The following is a 13,606-nucleotide window of genomic DNA, read 5'->3' on the forward strand; positions in this document are numbered from 1 at the left end:
TGATAGAAGGCCAACATAAAAGGATGGACAAAGGTCCCAGGGAAAGATAAAGAGTCAGAAGAACTAGCAATATAAGAGTTAGACAGGTAGTATTTAAGTTAAAGCCATAAATAGGATAAGACATTACATAATACTTTTAAAAAGTCACAGTGTATGAGGGAGGTAAATAGACCTGTGTTTATGGAATAACATAGCCACAAAATCTATAAAGTGAGAATATTAGAAATGCAAATAGTTATGGTGAGAAACTTTAAGAAACATCTCTTGCTTTTCTCAACCTGTATTAACCTTGTATAGAACTCTAAGATGGAGAAACAATAAATAAAAATGGATTCAGTGGCTATGTGACACTTTACATTCCTTCAATACAGAATATTCATTTTGTGTAAAGAAGAGGTTATATATATATATATATACTATGCAGCCATCAAAAGAAACGTAATCTTGCCATTTGCGACAACACGGAGGAAACTAGAGGGTGTTACGCTGAGCAAAATAAGTCAATAAGAGAAAGACAATTATCATATGATCTCCCTGATTGAGGAAGTTGAGAGGCAATGTTGGGGTTTGGGGGTAGGAAAAGAATAAATGAAACAAGATGGGATTGGGAGGGAGACAAACCATAAGAGACTCTTAATCTCACAAAACAAACTGAGGGTTGCTGGGGAAGGCGGGCAGGGAGAGGGGGGTGGGGTTATGGACATTGGGGAGGGCATGTGCTATGGTGAGTGCTGTGAAGTGTGTAAACCTGGCGATTCACAGACCTGTTCCCCTGGGGCTAATAATACATTATATGTTAATTAAAAAAAAAAAGAGCAGTACTGCACGTGGTGGTGGACCATCGAGGTTTGAAGGACTATGAGTCTCTTAATGACCTTCTAGTCCATTGCCTCTGCTTTCCCAGATCTAACTGATCTTTTGCCTCTGGATTGTCATATGATACAACAGGTGGGTTAGGAGTCTCGTTTGTTACTGTAGCTCAGGCTGTTTGCAGACCAAGTTCATGGACTAAAGTCTGCTCAATCTAATAGTAAGAAAATCACACTAGCTTTTTTTTTTTTGTATTAGTATTTTCTTGGTATATCCTTTTCCAGCCTCTTATATCAAACTTTGCAGCATTTTATCATATTTTGGGTGTGTCTTTTATGAAGAACATATAATTAGATCTTTTCCCCCTTCACATCTGGGAATCTTTGGTGAGTTTAGCTCATTAAATTTTATTGTGATTGTTGATTTAAAAAAAAAATATTCGTTTTCTGGATCACTTATAAAACTTGATCATATGCTTGACCACAAAGAAGACCTTAGCAAATTCAAAGGAAAAGGGATTTTTATAGATCTTATTCTCTGATCATAATCCAGTAATATTAGAAATAAATAACAGGAGGTAGTAAAAAGAACCTTTACATTTGGAAACTTAAAAACATTCTTTACAACCCTAGTATCAAAGGAGAAAACAGAAGTCAATTTACAAGATATCTAGAAATCAATCAAAGGAACACAATTTATTGCCAATGCCATGGAATACAGTGAAAGGTGTAGCTAGTGGACATTTTACAGCTTTTAGATGTTTTCATTATTTAAGAATAAAAGTTTACCCTTATTATGAAGTGAGAAAAAAGAATGACAAAACTAACATAAATTAGAATGAGGGAATAGTAAAGATAAAAGCCAAAGTTAATAAATCAAAAAATAATGTAAATGACAAGTATAGATGATAGTTCCTTGAAAATACAAAATAGATACAAAGATTTCCTTTTTGATTAGAAGATAAAGAGTCAAAAATTTATGAAACCAGAAACAAGAATAAACATGTAATCAGAGAGGCAGGAATGAATCAAAATGGATGGCAGAGATAACTGTATTCAACGCTATGGCAACGAACTTGAGAAACCAGAAGAAATGGGTTATTTCCTTGCCAAAGATAAATGTCCAAATTTGGAAGAAAATAAAATTAGGATTGTATCTTATACTGTATATAAAGCTGAAAACAAGTCAAAAAGCAAGACAAACTTCGCAAGAAAATAACCGCATGTATAATATTAGGAGCAGTATTAAGTTTGGAGACCTAGAAGCTACAAGAGAGAGGATAAACATATCCTCTCTGTCCAAAGAGTAAGATATTCTGCATTTCAAAAGATATTAAGCAAGACCAATAAATGGTAAAATTTGAGGAAGTTTTTGCAATACGGAGGATAGTTTAATATGTCTTGTGACAAAGAACGTTTACAAGTTGACCAGAAAAGCCCAGAAATCCAATAGAAAAATAAGCCAAAAAATAGGAAGGTGTAGTTCAGAGAGGAGCAAGCTCAGAAGGCTGATACAAGAGAAGGAACTCCAACCCATATCATGGTCTGTCGTCGCTCAGATGGGCAAAAATTTATGGTCCGCTAACATCCATTGCTGTTGGAGGATAAGAGTCCTGTACTACTGGTCAAAGTCTGTGTTATACTCCTGTTGGAGAGCGGTCTAGCCACATGGGTCGGTGGTAATATCTGTTTGACTCAGGAATTCCACTCCTTGTCTCTTAAATAAAAACACCCATACGTAAGAGTGTCACAAGGTTGTGCTCCTCCGTAATGTTTGTGTTGGGGAGAAATGAGGATAAATGGATGTTTGCCAGGGGAGGAATGGTTGGCTATAATTACGTCATATTCAAATGGTGGGATATGCGTTCATTAAAAAAGGAATTTAAGGCTCTTATTAGTTGAATTGAGAGCTTTTTGTGAGCCATTATTATGTGGGGAAGGCACATTGCAGAATACTGGGTATTACTTAGTAGTCAGAAGACAATGGAAAACTTGTGCTTCTGTGTGTCTGTATAATTACATGTACATGGATACTTATGTATACATGGGAATATATCTGGAAGAAACATACCAGGTAGTTACTGTGTGTTACTGGGGGAAGAGGGTGACATTGAGGCTGGTATGGGTGGGGGGAGTGAGGAAGAGACATTAACCAAATAAAAAAAGGACAAATGCACGTGCACACACACACACACACACACACACACACGCTACTAATAAATAATGATATTTATGAGGACATTTGCATGTTTATGAAGTCTGAATATGTACATCCACGCACAAATGAAATTTTAAAAGTACATTTATTCAATTTTATAATTTCTAGTTTGTGTACCACTAAGGAAGAACCTCAATCTAAAAACATTATTCTCAAATCAGATACAGTATGGTAACTGTCCAGGGCTCCTTGGATTATAAGTAAGTAGCAGAAATCCAACCAAAAACTTAGCAGAAGCGAAAAAGGAAATTTATTGGCTTCTAGGAGCCTTCTCACAGGTCCAGGGCAGCAGTCATCAGCTGTCTGTCTGCCTATATCTCTGCTTTCTACTTTTCCTGTATCTCTCATTTTATTTTTGACTTGATTCTCTCTTTTTCTTCCTCTTGACAACCTGACAGTTCCTTGAAACATCTTCTTCTGGTCTGTGCTCCCTCCCTTCCCTGGCATGTTCCTTCTTCCCGTGGCTTCACATAACAAAGTCCTAGGGAAGAGCACTGACTCTGGGCTGAGTCGCCTGCCCACCCTGACTAATCCCCGTGAGCCGGGGAGGATGGAGTATTGTGATGAGGTCTGGGTCACAGAGTCCCACCTTGAGAGAAGGGGGTACTGTGCGTGGTGGATGGTGCAAACACAATCACACCGAGTGAGTGGGGAACACTTCCCCAGAGAGGAATGGTTGGCTATAATTATGTCATATCCAATCCACTACGGCAGAAAGGGGAGGGGTTCTGTGTAAAGGAGAGAAAAAGATCCTGGGTAGACAGAAACCACAGGTGCCCGCTGGAGGGCTTTGTTTCAAGTATAAGCCAAGTTTGCGTCTTTAATATCAAAGGAATTACATAGTAGAGGAAGTGTATTTGAATCCAGCAGTAGGTACCATGTATGTAGGGTAGGGAGAGTAAACATTTGTCCAGTAACCCCAACATTTATAATGGGTAAGTATTGACGTGTATTATCTTACCCCAGATGTTTCACAAAATACGTGTTAAGTGATTAGGAAGGAGTATCAGCTTCACGGATTTGAACATGTATTTTTCCAGAAAACAAAGACCCTTTTTAAAAATCCCCAGCCTTATTGAAATGCAGTTGACTTATAACATTGTGTAAGTTTAAGGTGTACAATGGATGTGATCCCCGGGTATACTGTAAAATGTTTACCCCAGTAACCTTAGTTAACACATTCATCATCGCGGGTAATTGCACGTATTTATTTTTGAGGTGATTTTAGTGTGTTAGCTTCTTTCCCCTGTGCCTGCTGAGACACACTTGTAGCTGCCGCTGTCGTCGAGGAACGTGTGCGCCAGATGCACTCACCCTAGAGATTCCACCCATTTTAATACTGACTTATAGTAGTGCCTGGATATTTAGGTGATTAGTAAGTGACAGTTCTATTTTGTTAAAAAAAAAAAATTTAATGGAATTACAGACCAGAGAGGAAAAGATGGTAAGTTGATCCAGAAATTCTGGCTATAAAAAATACCTAAAATATTTAACCGGAGATGTTTTTTCCATTTCCTCCCTCCCGTCCTCTCCTCTTCCCTCCCCTCATCACCCCCCCTTCCCTTCCCTTCCCTTCATTCATTCATCTAGTTTTATTTATTATTTCTTTATTTTTTTTACTGTAACAGATAATACTTTTTAAAAAGATTTTCTTAAATTAACATAGAGTGTATTATATGCTTTGGGGGTACCGTTCTGTGAATCATCAGTCTCACCCAATTCACAGCGCTCACCATTGCACATGCCCTCCCCAGTGTCCATCACCCAGCCACCCTGTCCCTCCCAACCCATCCCCCAGCAACCCTCAGTTTGTTTCCTGAAATTAAGAGTCTCTTGTGCTTTGTCTCCCTGATCCCATCTTGTTTCATATTTTCCCTCCCTACCCCCAGCCCTGCCTCTTAGATTCCTCACATCAGAGAGATCATATGATAATTGTCTTTCTCTGACTGACTTATTTCACTCAGCATAATATCCTCTAGTTCGATCCATGTCATTGCAAATGGCAAGATTTTAGGGTTTTGATGGCTGCATAGTATTCCAGTGTGTGTGTGTGTGTGTGTGTGTGTGTGTGTGTGCGCGCGCGCGCGCGTGCGCATGCATGTGTGTGTACGTATCTCATTATCTTTATCCATTCATCGGTTGATGGACATCTACGTTCTTTCCATAGTTTGGCTATTGTGGACATTGCTGCTATAAACATACGGGTGTACATGTCCCTTTGGATCACTACATTTGTATCTTTAGGATAAATACCCACTAATGTGATTGCTGGGTTGTAGGGTAGCTCTATTTTCAACTTTTTGAGGAACCTCCATGCTGTTTTCCAGAGCGGTGCGCCAGCTTGCATTCCCACCAACAGTGTAGGAGGGTTCCCCTTTCTCCGCATCCTCGCCGACACCTGTCGTTTCCTGACTTGTTAATTTTAGCCATTCTGACTGGTGTGAGGTGGTATCTCACTGTGGTTTTGATTTGTATTTCCATGATGCCCACTGATGTTGAGCACTTTTTTGTGTATCTGTTGGCCATTTGGATGTTGTCTTTACAGAAATGTCTGTTCATGTCTTCTGCCCATTTCTTGATTGGATTATTTGTTCTTTGGGTGTTGAGTTTGTTAAGTTCTTTCTAGATTTTTGGATACTAGCCCTTAATCTGCTATGTCATTTGAAAATACCATCTCCCTTTCTGTCAGTTGTCTTTTGGTTTTGTTGACTGTTTCCTTTGCTGTGCAAAAGCTTTTGATCTTGATGAAGTCCCAATAGTTCATTGTTGCCCTTGCTTCCCTTGCCTTTGACGATGTTTCTCTAGGAAGAAGTTGCTGTGACTGAGGTCAAAGAGATTGCTGCCTGTGTTCTCCTCAAGGATTTTGATGGATTCCTGTCTCACATTGACATCTTTCATCCATTTTTTGTGTGTGGTGTAAGGAAATGGTCCAGTTTCATTCTTCTGAATGTGTCTATCCAATTTTCCCAGCAGCATTTGTTGAAGAGACTGTCTTTTTTCCATTGGACATTCTTTCCTGCTTTGTCGAAGATTAGTTGATCATAGAGTTGAGGGTTCATTTCTGGACTCTCTATTCTGTTCCATTGATCTGTGTGTCTGTTTTTGTGCCAGTACCTTACTGTCTTCATAATGACAGCTTTGTAATAGATCTTGAAGTCTGGAATTGTGATGCCGCCAACTTTGGTTTTCTTTTTCAACATTCCTCTGGCTACTCGGTGTCTTTTCTGGTTCCATATAAATTTTAGGATTATTTGTTTCATTTCTTTGAAAAAAGTTGATGGTATTTTGATAGGGATTGCATTATATGTGTAGATTGCTTTAGGTAGCATAGACATTTTCACAATATTTGTGCTTCCAATCCATGAGCATGGAACATTTTTCCATTTCATTGTATCTTCCTCAATTTCTTTTATGAATGCTTTATAGTTTTCTGAGTACAGTTATAGATAACACTTTAAAAATGTCTTAATGTGGTAGATAACACAGAAAAACATATTGCCCCATGGTGTATCCAAACCCAACACTCCTGAGTACCACCTGTGTCAGGCAGCAGAGCATTTTCAGTCAGCGGGTGCTCTCCCTACACTGCTTGCCCCACCCCCTCAATGTGGGAAGTGATCACGACTTGTCTGTTACTTACTTCTGGCTTTTCCCCTTAGTTTCACCACCTAAATTCACATCTTGCATGGTTCAGTTTTGCCTGCCTTTTCAGCTTTCCAGAAGTGGAATCACGGAGCATGTCTCCTTTGGGTCTTGCTTCATTGATTCTGCATCACAGATGTTGTCCACAGCTTTTGTCAGGAGTGAAGGCAGAGTGGGAACGCACAGCTTTTCGATAACTGACTCTGGCGACCCTGTGAAGTTACAGATTTTAGGTTATTAATTGAATTCTTTGAGGAATCTTAAGAGTCCCAATGAGACAGATGAAGTGTTTATTCTCTAAGAACCCTTGCAGTTGGTACCCTGCCTTCCTGAGAGGAATGATCACCATGCTGTCTTGTGCCTTTCCAGAAGAAACACTTGTGTTGGCTGCATTTCTAGGGACGCACCAGAGCTCAAGGCAGTAAGCCAGTCCTGCCCGCCCAGAAGTGCCTCTCTCACGGGCAGGGCTTGAAGTATTTCAAGCTGGTAGAGTGGGTTTCCTGGAGTTAGTCTTAGAATTAAAGTAGTGTCTTTTTTTTTTTTTTTGAAGATGTATGTATTTATTGGAGAGAGAGTATGTACAAGTGTGCACGTGTGGGGGGAGGGGCAGACGGAAAGAATCTTGAGCAGACGCCCCGCTGATCATGGAGCCCAACTCAGGGCTCAATCCCACAACCCCAAGATCATGACTGGAGCTGAAATCAAGAGTTGGATGCTTAACCGACTGAGCCACCAGGGAGCCCCTACGCATAAGCCTTTTGTTGATGTTTCTAGATGCATATTCTAGCTTTCTGTGAGTCTTATATAATTTTGCTTATTTACCCTCACTCAGTATTTTACTGTCTCTTTTCTGGATGTCTCTATGTATATGTTCATATACTGTCTTTTTCCTTTTTCACACACCTTCATGTACACCAGTCCTATTGATGATAGTAGAGGCGATCGGTGCTGTGATTTCTACCCTTGCCATCAGTTTCAGTATGCCTGGATTTGAGAAGGCATTAAGGCTGAGTGGGTGGGTAGAGAGAGAAAAGAACAGAACATTCCGTTTGAATAGGTCTCTGGTCTGCGCTTAGCGAGTGGGAGCTGTCCAGGTCGTGGATCAGCAGTAACCTGCCCAGCCCCTGGGCCCCTTCTGTGAAGGCGGTGAGGATTGGGAACGGGTACGGCGATAGAGCACCTTCTTGGTCTGTGACTCCACTCCTGGAGATAGATGTTCATGTCACAGGAGAATAAGAAGCCAGCTTTGTAAGATTATGGGCAAGACACAGTCACATTTTGTGACCGTATGGGCACATGTTTCATGAACAGGATCAGGAATGAAGAAAACATTCAGGGCCCATGAAAGGAAAAGGCACAGAAGAGTTGATGTCTGTGTCTGTGTATCCTTTTTGTGTGTGTCCAAGAGTGGATATATAGAAATTGGCTTATGATAACAGTTCTGAAATACATGCATTCATATATAATGAACTCTGGTGTTGTTGTTTTGTTTTGTTTTTTTTTTTTTAAAGATTTTATTTATTTGACACAGAGAGGGAGAGCACAAGTAGACAGGGTGATAGGTAGAGGGAGAGGGAGAAGCAGGCTCCCTGCTAAGCAGAGAGCCCAATTCGGGGCTTGATCCCAGGGTACTGGGCTCATGACCTCAGCTGAAGGCAGATGCCCAACTGGCTGAGCCCCCTAGGTGTCCCAGTAAACTGTATTTTAAAAAACCCTTTCTACATGTTTTGGTTGTCACTAGAGATTCTATTTGTTGATTAGCTTCCTTTTCCCAGCAGGAATGTCTTGCAACTGGTACCCATTATGCATTTTTGTATAATATGATGTCAATTAAAAAATTCGCTGAAGTCACAAAAAGGAAGGCAATATATATTCACAAGCCAACTATTCATAATTTCATATATTTCAAGTTGAGCTGCCCACCGCCTCTGCCCCATTATGTAGAACAACCCACAGCAAAGTCGATCCCTGTGGGGTTCTACCTCTCTACCCGCTCTTCCTCTCAGTTCTACCTGCTCTACTTCTCAGCGCTGCCGTGCTTGGGGATGTGCTCAGAGAATCAAATCCAATTTGATGTTTTCCAAAGCAAAACACAATTTAAGACAAATCTGTTACCCAAAATGTCATATACTTCAAGGGCAAATGCAGACGGTGTGGTGATAGCTGCCTTCTGCTGCCCTGTTCGTCGTACTGATTACTGGGGACTGACCGGGCCCGTGGAATCACCCCCCAGTCTGGGCCAAAGCCAGTGACAGCACCTGAGGGCCAGTAGTGAGTGCTGTTGACTCTGTTATGCTTCCTGTTCACTACGGAGAGGGAGTTGACAGGAGCTGGAGCAGGGGAACTGGGAATGAGCCTCACACAGGCCGTTCTCCGTGCCCATGGTGGCTGTGTTTACTTCTCTTGGCTGGGAGCTAGTCTTGGCTGTCAGATGTCCTTTGCTTCATTCTTCCTTACGTGAATTTATCCTTCAGATTTTCCTTTTGTGTACTCCAAGATACTACTGAGGGCATTTAGATAACTGGTGTTTATACTGTTGATAATCTGAATTAACCAGTCTGTATTGAATGGAATCTGACTGCAGGTGTATCTGTTTCTGATAGACGACCGGTTTTAGGTTTTATTTTCGAAGAGGTCAGAATTTGTTACCAGTCTCAGATAGACTCTGTATCTAGTCATACTGGTGGTGCTCTAAATGCGTTTACAGCAGTAGGAATCTTAATTCTTTCTTTACTGTCCTATTTGTGGATTGAGAAAGCTAAGCATGTAGACAGCACTTTCCTGTCCTGGGGCTCTCACCTTTAAACCTATTGCTTCTAACCACTTGGTGCTCAGAAAATACCATGAAGCACGTTTCAGTGAACTGTTGACTATATTAGAATCTCTTTTTTCCTTTGCAGACCCTTCATGTGACTTTTTAAAATATGTATTTGAGACAGAGTGAATGTAGAAGCTGAAAATGCATGGAAGATTGCTGGTTTCTGTTACTACCTGTCCAGCCTTTTGGCATCGGTGCCTGATTTGGATGATGTGATATTCCGAGGGACGCCTTCATCGACGTCGTTCTTCCGCGAGTTGCCTCTGGCGGGAGGTGGTAGACACCATTCAAGATGGCCAGTCAGCCGCCAGACGAGGCGGCAGAGGCTCAGGTCTCTGACGAGCTCGAGTGTAAGATCTGTTATAATCGGTACAATCTGAAGCAGAGGAAACCCAAAGTGCTGGAGTGTTGTCACAGGGTTTGTGCCAAATGCCTCTACAAGATCATCGACTTTGGGGACTCGCCGCAAGGCGTCATCGTCTGTCCTTTCTGTAGGTTTGAGACCTGCCTGCCAGATGATGAAGTCAGTAGCCTGCCCGATGACAACAACATCCTGGTAAACTTGACTTGTGGAGGCAAAGGCAAGAAGTGCCTGCCCGAAAACCCCACCGAGCTGCTGCTGACCCCCAAGAGGCTGGCGTCCCTGGTCAGTCCCTCTCACACTTCCTCCAACTGCCTGGTCATAACCATCATGGAGGTGCAGAGAGAGAGCTCCCCGTCTCTGAGCTCCACTCCCGTGGTAGAATTTTATAGGCCTGCGAGTTTCGACTCTGTCACCACCGTGTCGCACAACTGGACGGTGTGGAACTGTACGTCCCTGCTCTTTCAGACGTCTGTCCGGGTGTTGGTGTGGCTGCTGGGCTTGCTCTACTTCAGCTCCTTGCCCTTAGGGATCTACCTACTGGTGTCTAAGAAAGTCACTCTTGGGGTTGTCTTTGTCAGCCTCGTCCCTTCAAGCCTTGTCATTCTCATGGTGTATGGTTTTTGCCAGTGTGTTTGTCACGAATTTCTAGACTGTATGGCACCTTCTTCTTAATTAATATGCAGACTAAGGAATTTGACACACATTGCCATCTTTGAAGCTAGGTAATTTATCATTTATTTATTTTATATTCTCAGTGATTAGTGTCCATGACATTAACAAAGCCATTGGCCCAATGTTTGTGGTCTCTTTTCCATCAAAAAGCTGACTCCGTTGGTTTTCCTATATGCTGGACATAGAAAGTGCTCATTTCTTCTTAGGTGTTGGCAAAGATGCAAGCATGTATAAGCTAAGCCTTCACAGAGCACTTCTTGTGAGCCTGCCCACAGAAAGGGCAGGAGTTCACTCACCCCTGCTAGAAGGCACTAGCAGGGAGGGGTTAGGCTGTAGGAGGGGTCTTTGCAAAAGGTTAGGATGAACCTGTTCCTCTAATCCTTAATAATCTATGATGGTGGGTGGACACAAGAGGAGAGCTTTCCAAGACACATCTACTTGAAAAGTGTGACCTGCCCCTCCCCCAACCCCTCCCACACTCCTCCCGCACCCCTCTCCCATACCCCCTCGTATCCCCTCCTGCACCCTCCTCCACGCACCCCCTCCGACACCCCTCCCACACCCCCCTCCCGCACCCTGTTGTTGGCTCCCCCCAGAATCCTCTCCAGGAGCTCTCTTGCCAGTCAGCGCGCTGTCCGTGTCCCAGTGACGCGCTCCTTCCTTCTGTACATGGTTCTTCGCCAAAAGGAAACTCGGCCTCATGCCCTTGGCAAAATACCCATTTTGCCAGATTTCTAAAGAGAATTAAATATATTGCGGAATTTGTCTTTAAAGCAGACTCATGACTGAATATGGCTGCCTGTCTTTAAGACCCTTTCGTCCATATTTGTTGTCTTCTCTCCTCCCTCCTCTCTGAAATTCTCACAGAGCAGTTACAGTTCACGGGCGTCTTCATGTGGGTCCTGCCCTCGAACGGTGTCGCTGAGTTTTGTTCACCACCTTGTTCGGCAACCCCACCCCTTACCCTGGGTGACGTTCTACTTCAGTTAGTTGTTCGAAGCATGAGGATTTTTCCCCTGTTGTATTTCAGATTCTGCTAGGGACTTGTTTAACTTAATCCTAGAACAGTCTGGGGGTAAGTTGTGGCAGTGGAAACCCAGAAACAATTCCTGAGCTCCCGGGTTGAAGTGCTGAGAATGCCAGTCTTCTTGCTGTACTGGGCTGAATTGTACCAGAACATAACGGTTTGGGCTTCTGTGCACAATGGGGTTGCATTTGGCCAAAGTGACAGGGAAAGAACACACAGAGCCGACTTGCTGCTTGAGAGGACCCTCCGGGGCAGTCAGACGGAGGCGGCAGGGCGTCCCTTGACCTGTTGCTCTTCCTCTTAAAGCCCATTTTAGCATGGATTCACGTTCTTACATAATTCATTTCAAATAAAAACACAAGCTGTGTGACTTGAGTTAATGAACTCCTTTTCGTGATGTCGGGGAAGTTGAATGTATATATTTATGAGAAGAAACTCTTTAGCAGATTTTAGGTTTGAGGGAATAGAATGTCCACAGAAACTGGGCCAAAAAAAAAGGGGGGGGGGTTTCAGTTCCTAAAACCCATTACTGAGGATTAACATTAAAATATTTATAACTCTTAGAAAAGGGCTTTCCTAAGACGACTTCCCCCTGTTTTTGGGAAACATTTGTTGTGTGACACTGTTGTAGTGGACCAGTCTGATCTCTCTTTTCAGGAAGAATTGACCCTTACTTTTAGAATAGTAGTTTGATTTTAATCATATAACTCCTGTCTTTGAGAATACATACCCCTAAGGGTGAGTATGATGGAAAACCATACCTGAAGTGTGGCCCAATGAATTTAATCCTCGAGTTATAGCTGAATACATTTATAATTTAATAAAATCTAGATTAGAAAGCATTGTGAATGCAGTTTCCAAAAATCCATTTGTACTTAGAGTAAATACAATGTTTAGGAGGTGTTTCATGGTTTGGATTTATATATTTATAAGGTTTTTAAAAAAAATGTTCATTTTGTCTGACATGTACATCAAATAAATGAGTTATGATGAGATTTCTAGAAAGCTCTGGATGTGGGTACTGTGTATTTTGCTTCTTCGTATAATGTCTGCAGTGCTAAATTTGTCTCTCTTTGTATATTGTGCTAGCCTTTTTTTTTTTAGTTGTCAGTAAATTAATTTGGTTTTAAAGAATTTTAAATGTAAGCCAACAGAAAATTCTTTATGCTGTTGAATGAAAACAGGACAATGCTTCAATATTTTATTCACTGTGATAATATTTTGTTTGTCCATTAAATTATTATTTTGACACTAGAAGTTTGACTTCCCTGACTCGTGATTGAGATTCAGTTATTACTACGGATTTCTGTTAACATTGGGTAATTGTGAACTGGAGCTTTCAGAAACACTGATGAAGCTAGTGCCTCTGTCATACACATGAAGATTCCAGAACTTTCCGACAAAGTTGATCTAACTGGTCCCACCAGTTTGTTTTTGAAAAACAAAACAAAGCAAAACAAAAACCAAGCAACCAAAAACAAAACAGGGGAGGGAATTTGAGAAGACAAAACTAAACCATTGTCTTTATCATTATAAGTAAATTTTTTGGTTTTAATTTGTTTGATTTATGTTCCAGAATCTGACTAGCCACTCAGCAAAACAGTGTCCCTTTTAGTTGGGCAATCACTAGCCTTCTGTGAACTGGGCAAATTTTTGTGATTACCTGATCTTTAAATATAACCATTGTTAGGCAAAGTAGACATTGTTGACAGTATGTAATGGTTACATGTTTATGATAATTAGTGAATTGGTACCACATGTTAACCAAGAGAAATGGTTTTCATTCACTTCTGAAACCTTTGCATAAATGAGCAAGGAATGTGGTTAAGGAAAGGCATTACCTGCACTAGTCAGTCGTAACTTGGATGAGTCCTGCCTGAGAGACCCACAAATGATGAGCCTGTGTTAGGTTGTAAACAGACACCCTGACTTCCAAGAAATGTTCTCATATGTCATCCAGGTAGATGCAGATGCCAAGGGAATCCTATACTGCTAGAGAGACTGGTAGCACAGTATAAGGACCATCTCTGTGACTCCTGGAGCATAGAAGGTGTGA

The 13,606-nt window shown here is 41.6% G+C and overlaps 1 protein-coding gene across 1 annotated transcript in view; it reads left to right on the forward strand.

Moving 5' to 3' along the window:
* RNF182 (ring finger protein 182) overlaps positions 1–12,799 on the forward strand; it is a 62,725-nt gene extending 49,926 nt beyond the window's left edge. The window contains exon 2 of the mRNA XM_004753741.3: positions 9,570–12,799. Within this exon, the coding sequence (XP_004753798.1) occupies positions 9,780–10,523 (744 nt within the window). The 5' untranslated portion in view covers positions 9,570–9,779 and the 3' untranslated portion in view covers positions 10,524–12,799. The remainder of the gene's footprint in view (positions 1–9,569) is intronic.
* The last annotated feature ends 807 nt before the right edge of the window (positions 12,800–13,606 follow it).

Source organism: Mustela putorius, unplaced genomic scaffold (assembly GCF_011764305.1).
Source record: "Mustela putorius furo isolate JIRA1106 unplaced genomic scaffold, ASM1176430v1.1 tig00003870_pilon_pilon_pilon, whole genome shotgun sequence".
Lineage (NCBI taxonomy): Eukaryota > Metazoa > Chordata > Mammalia > Carnivora > Mustelidae > Mustela > Mustela putorius.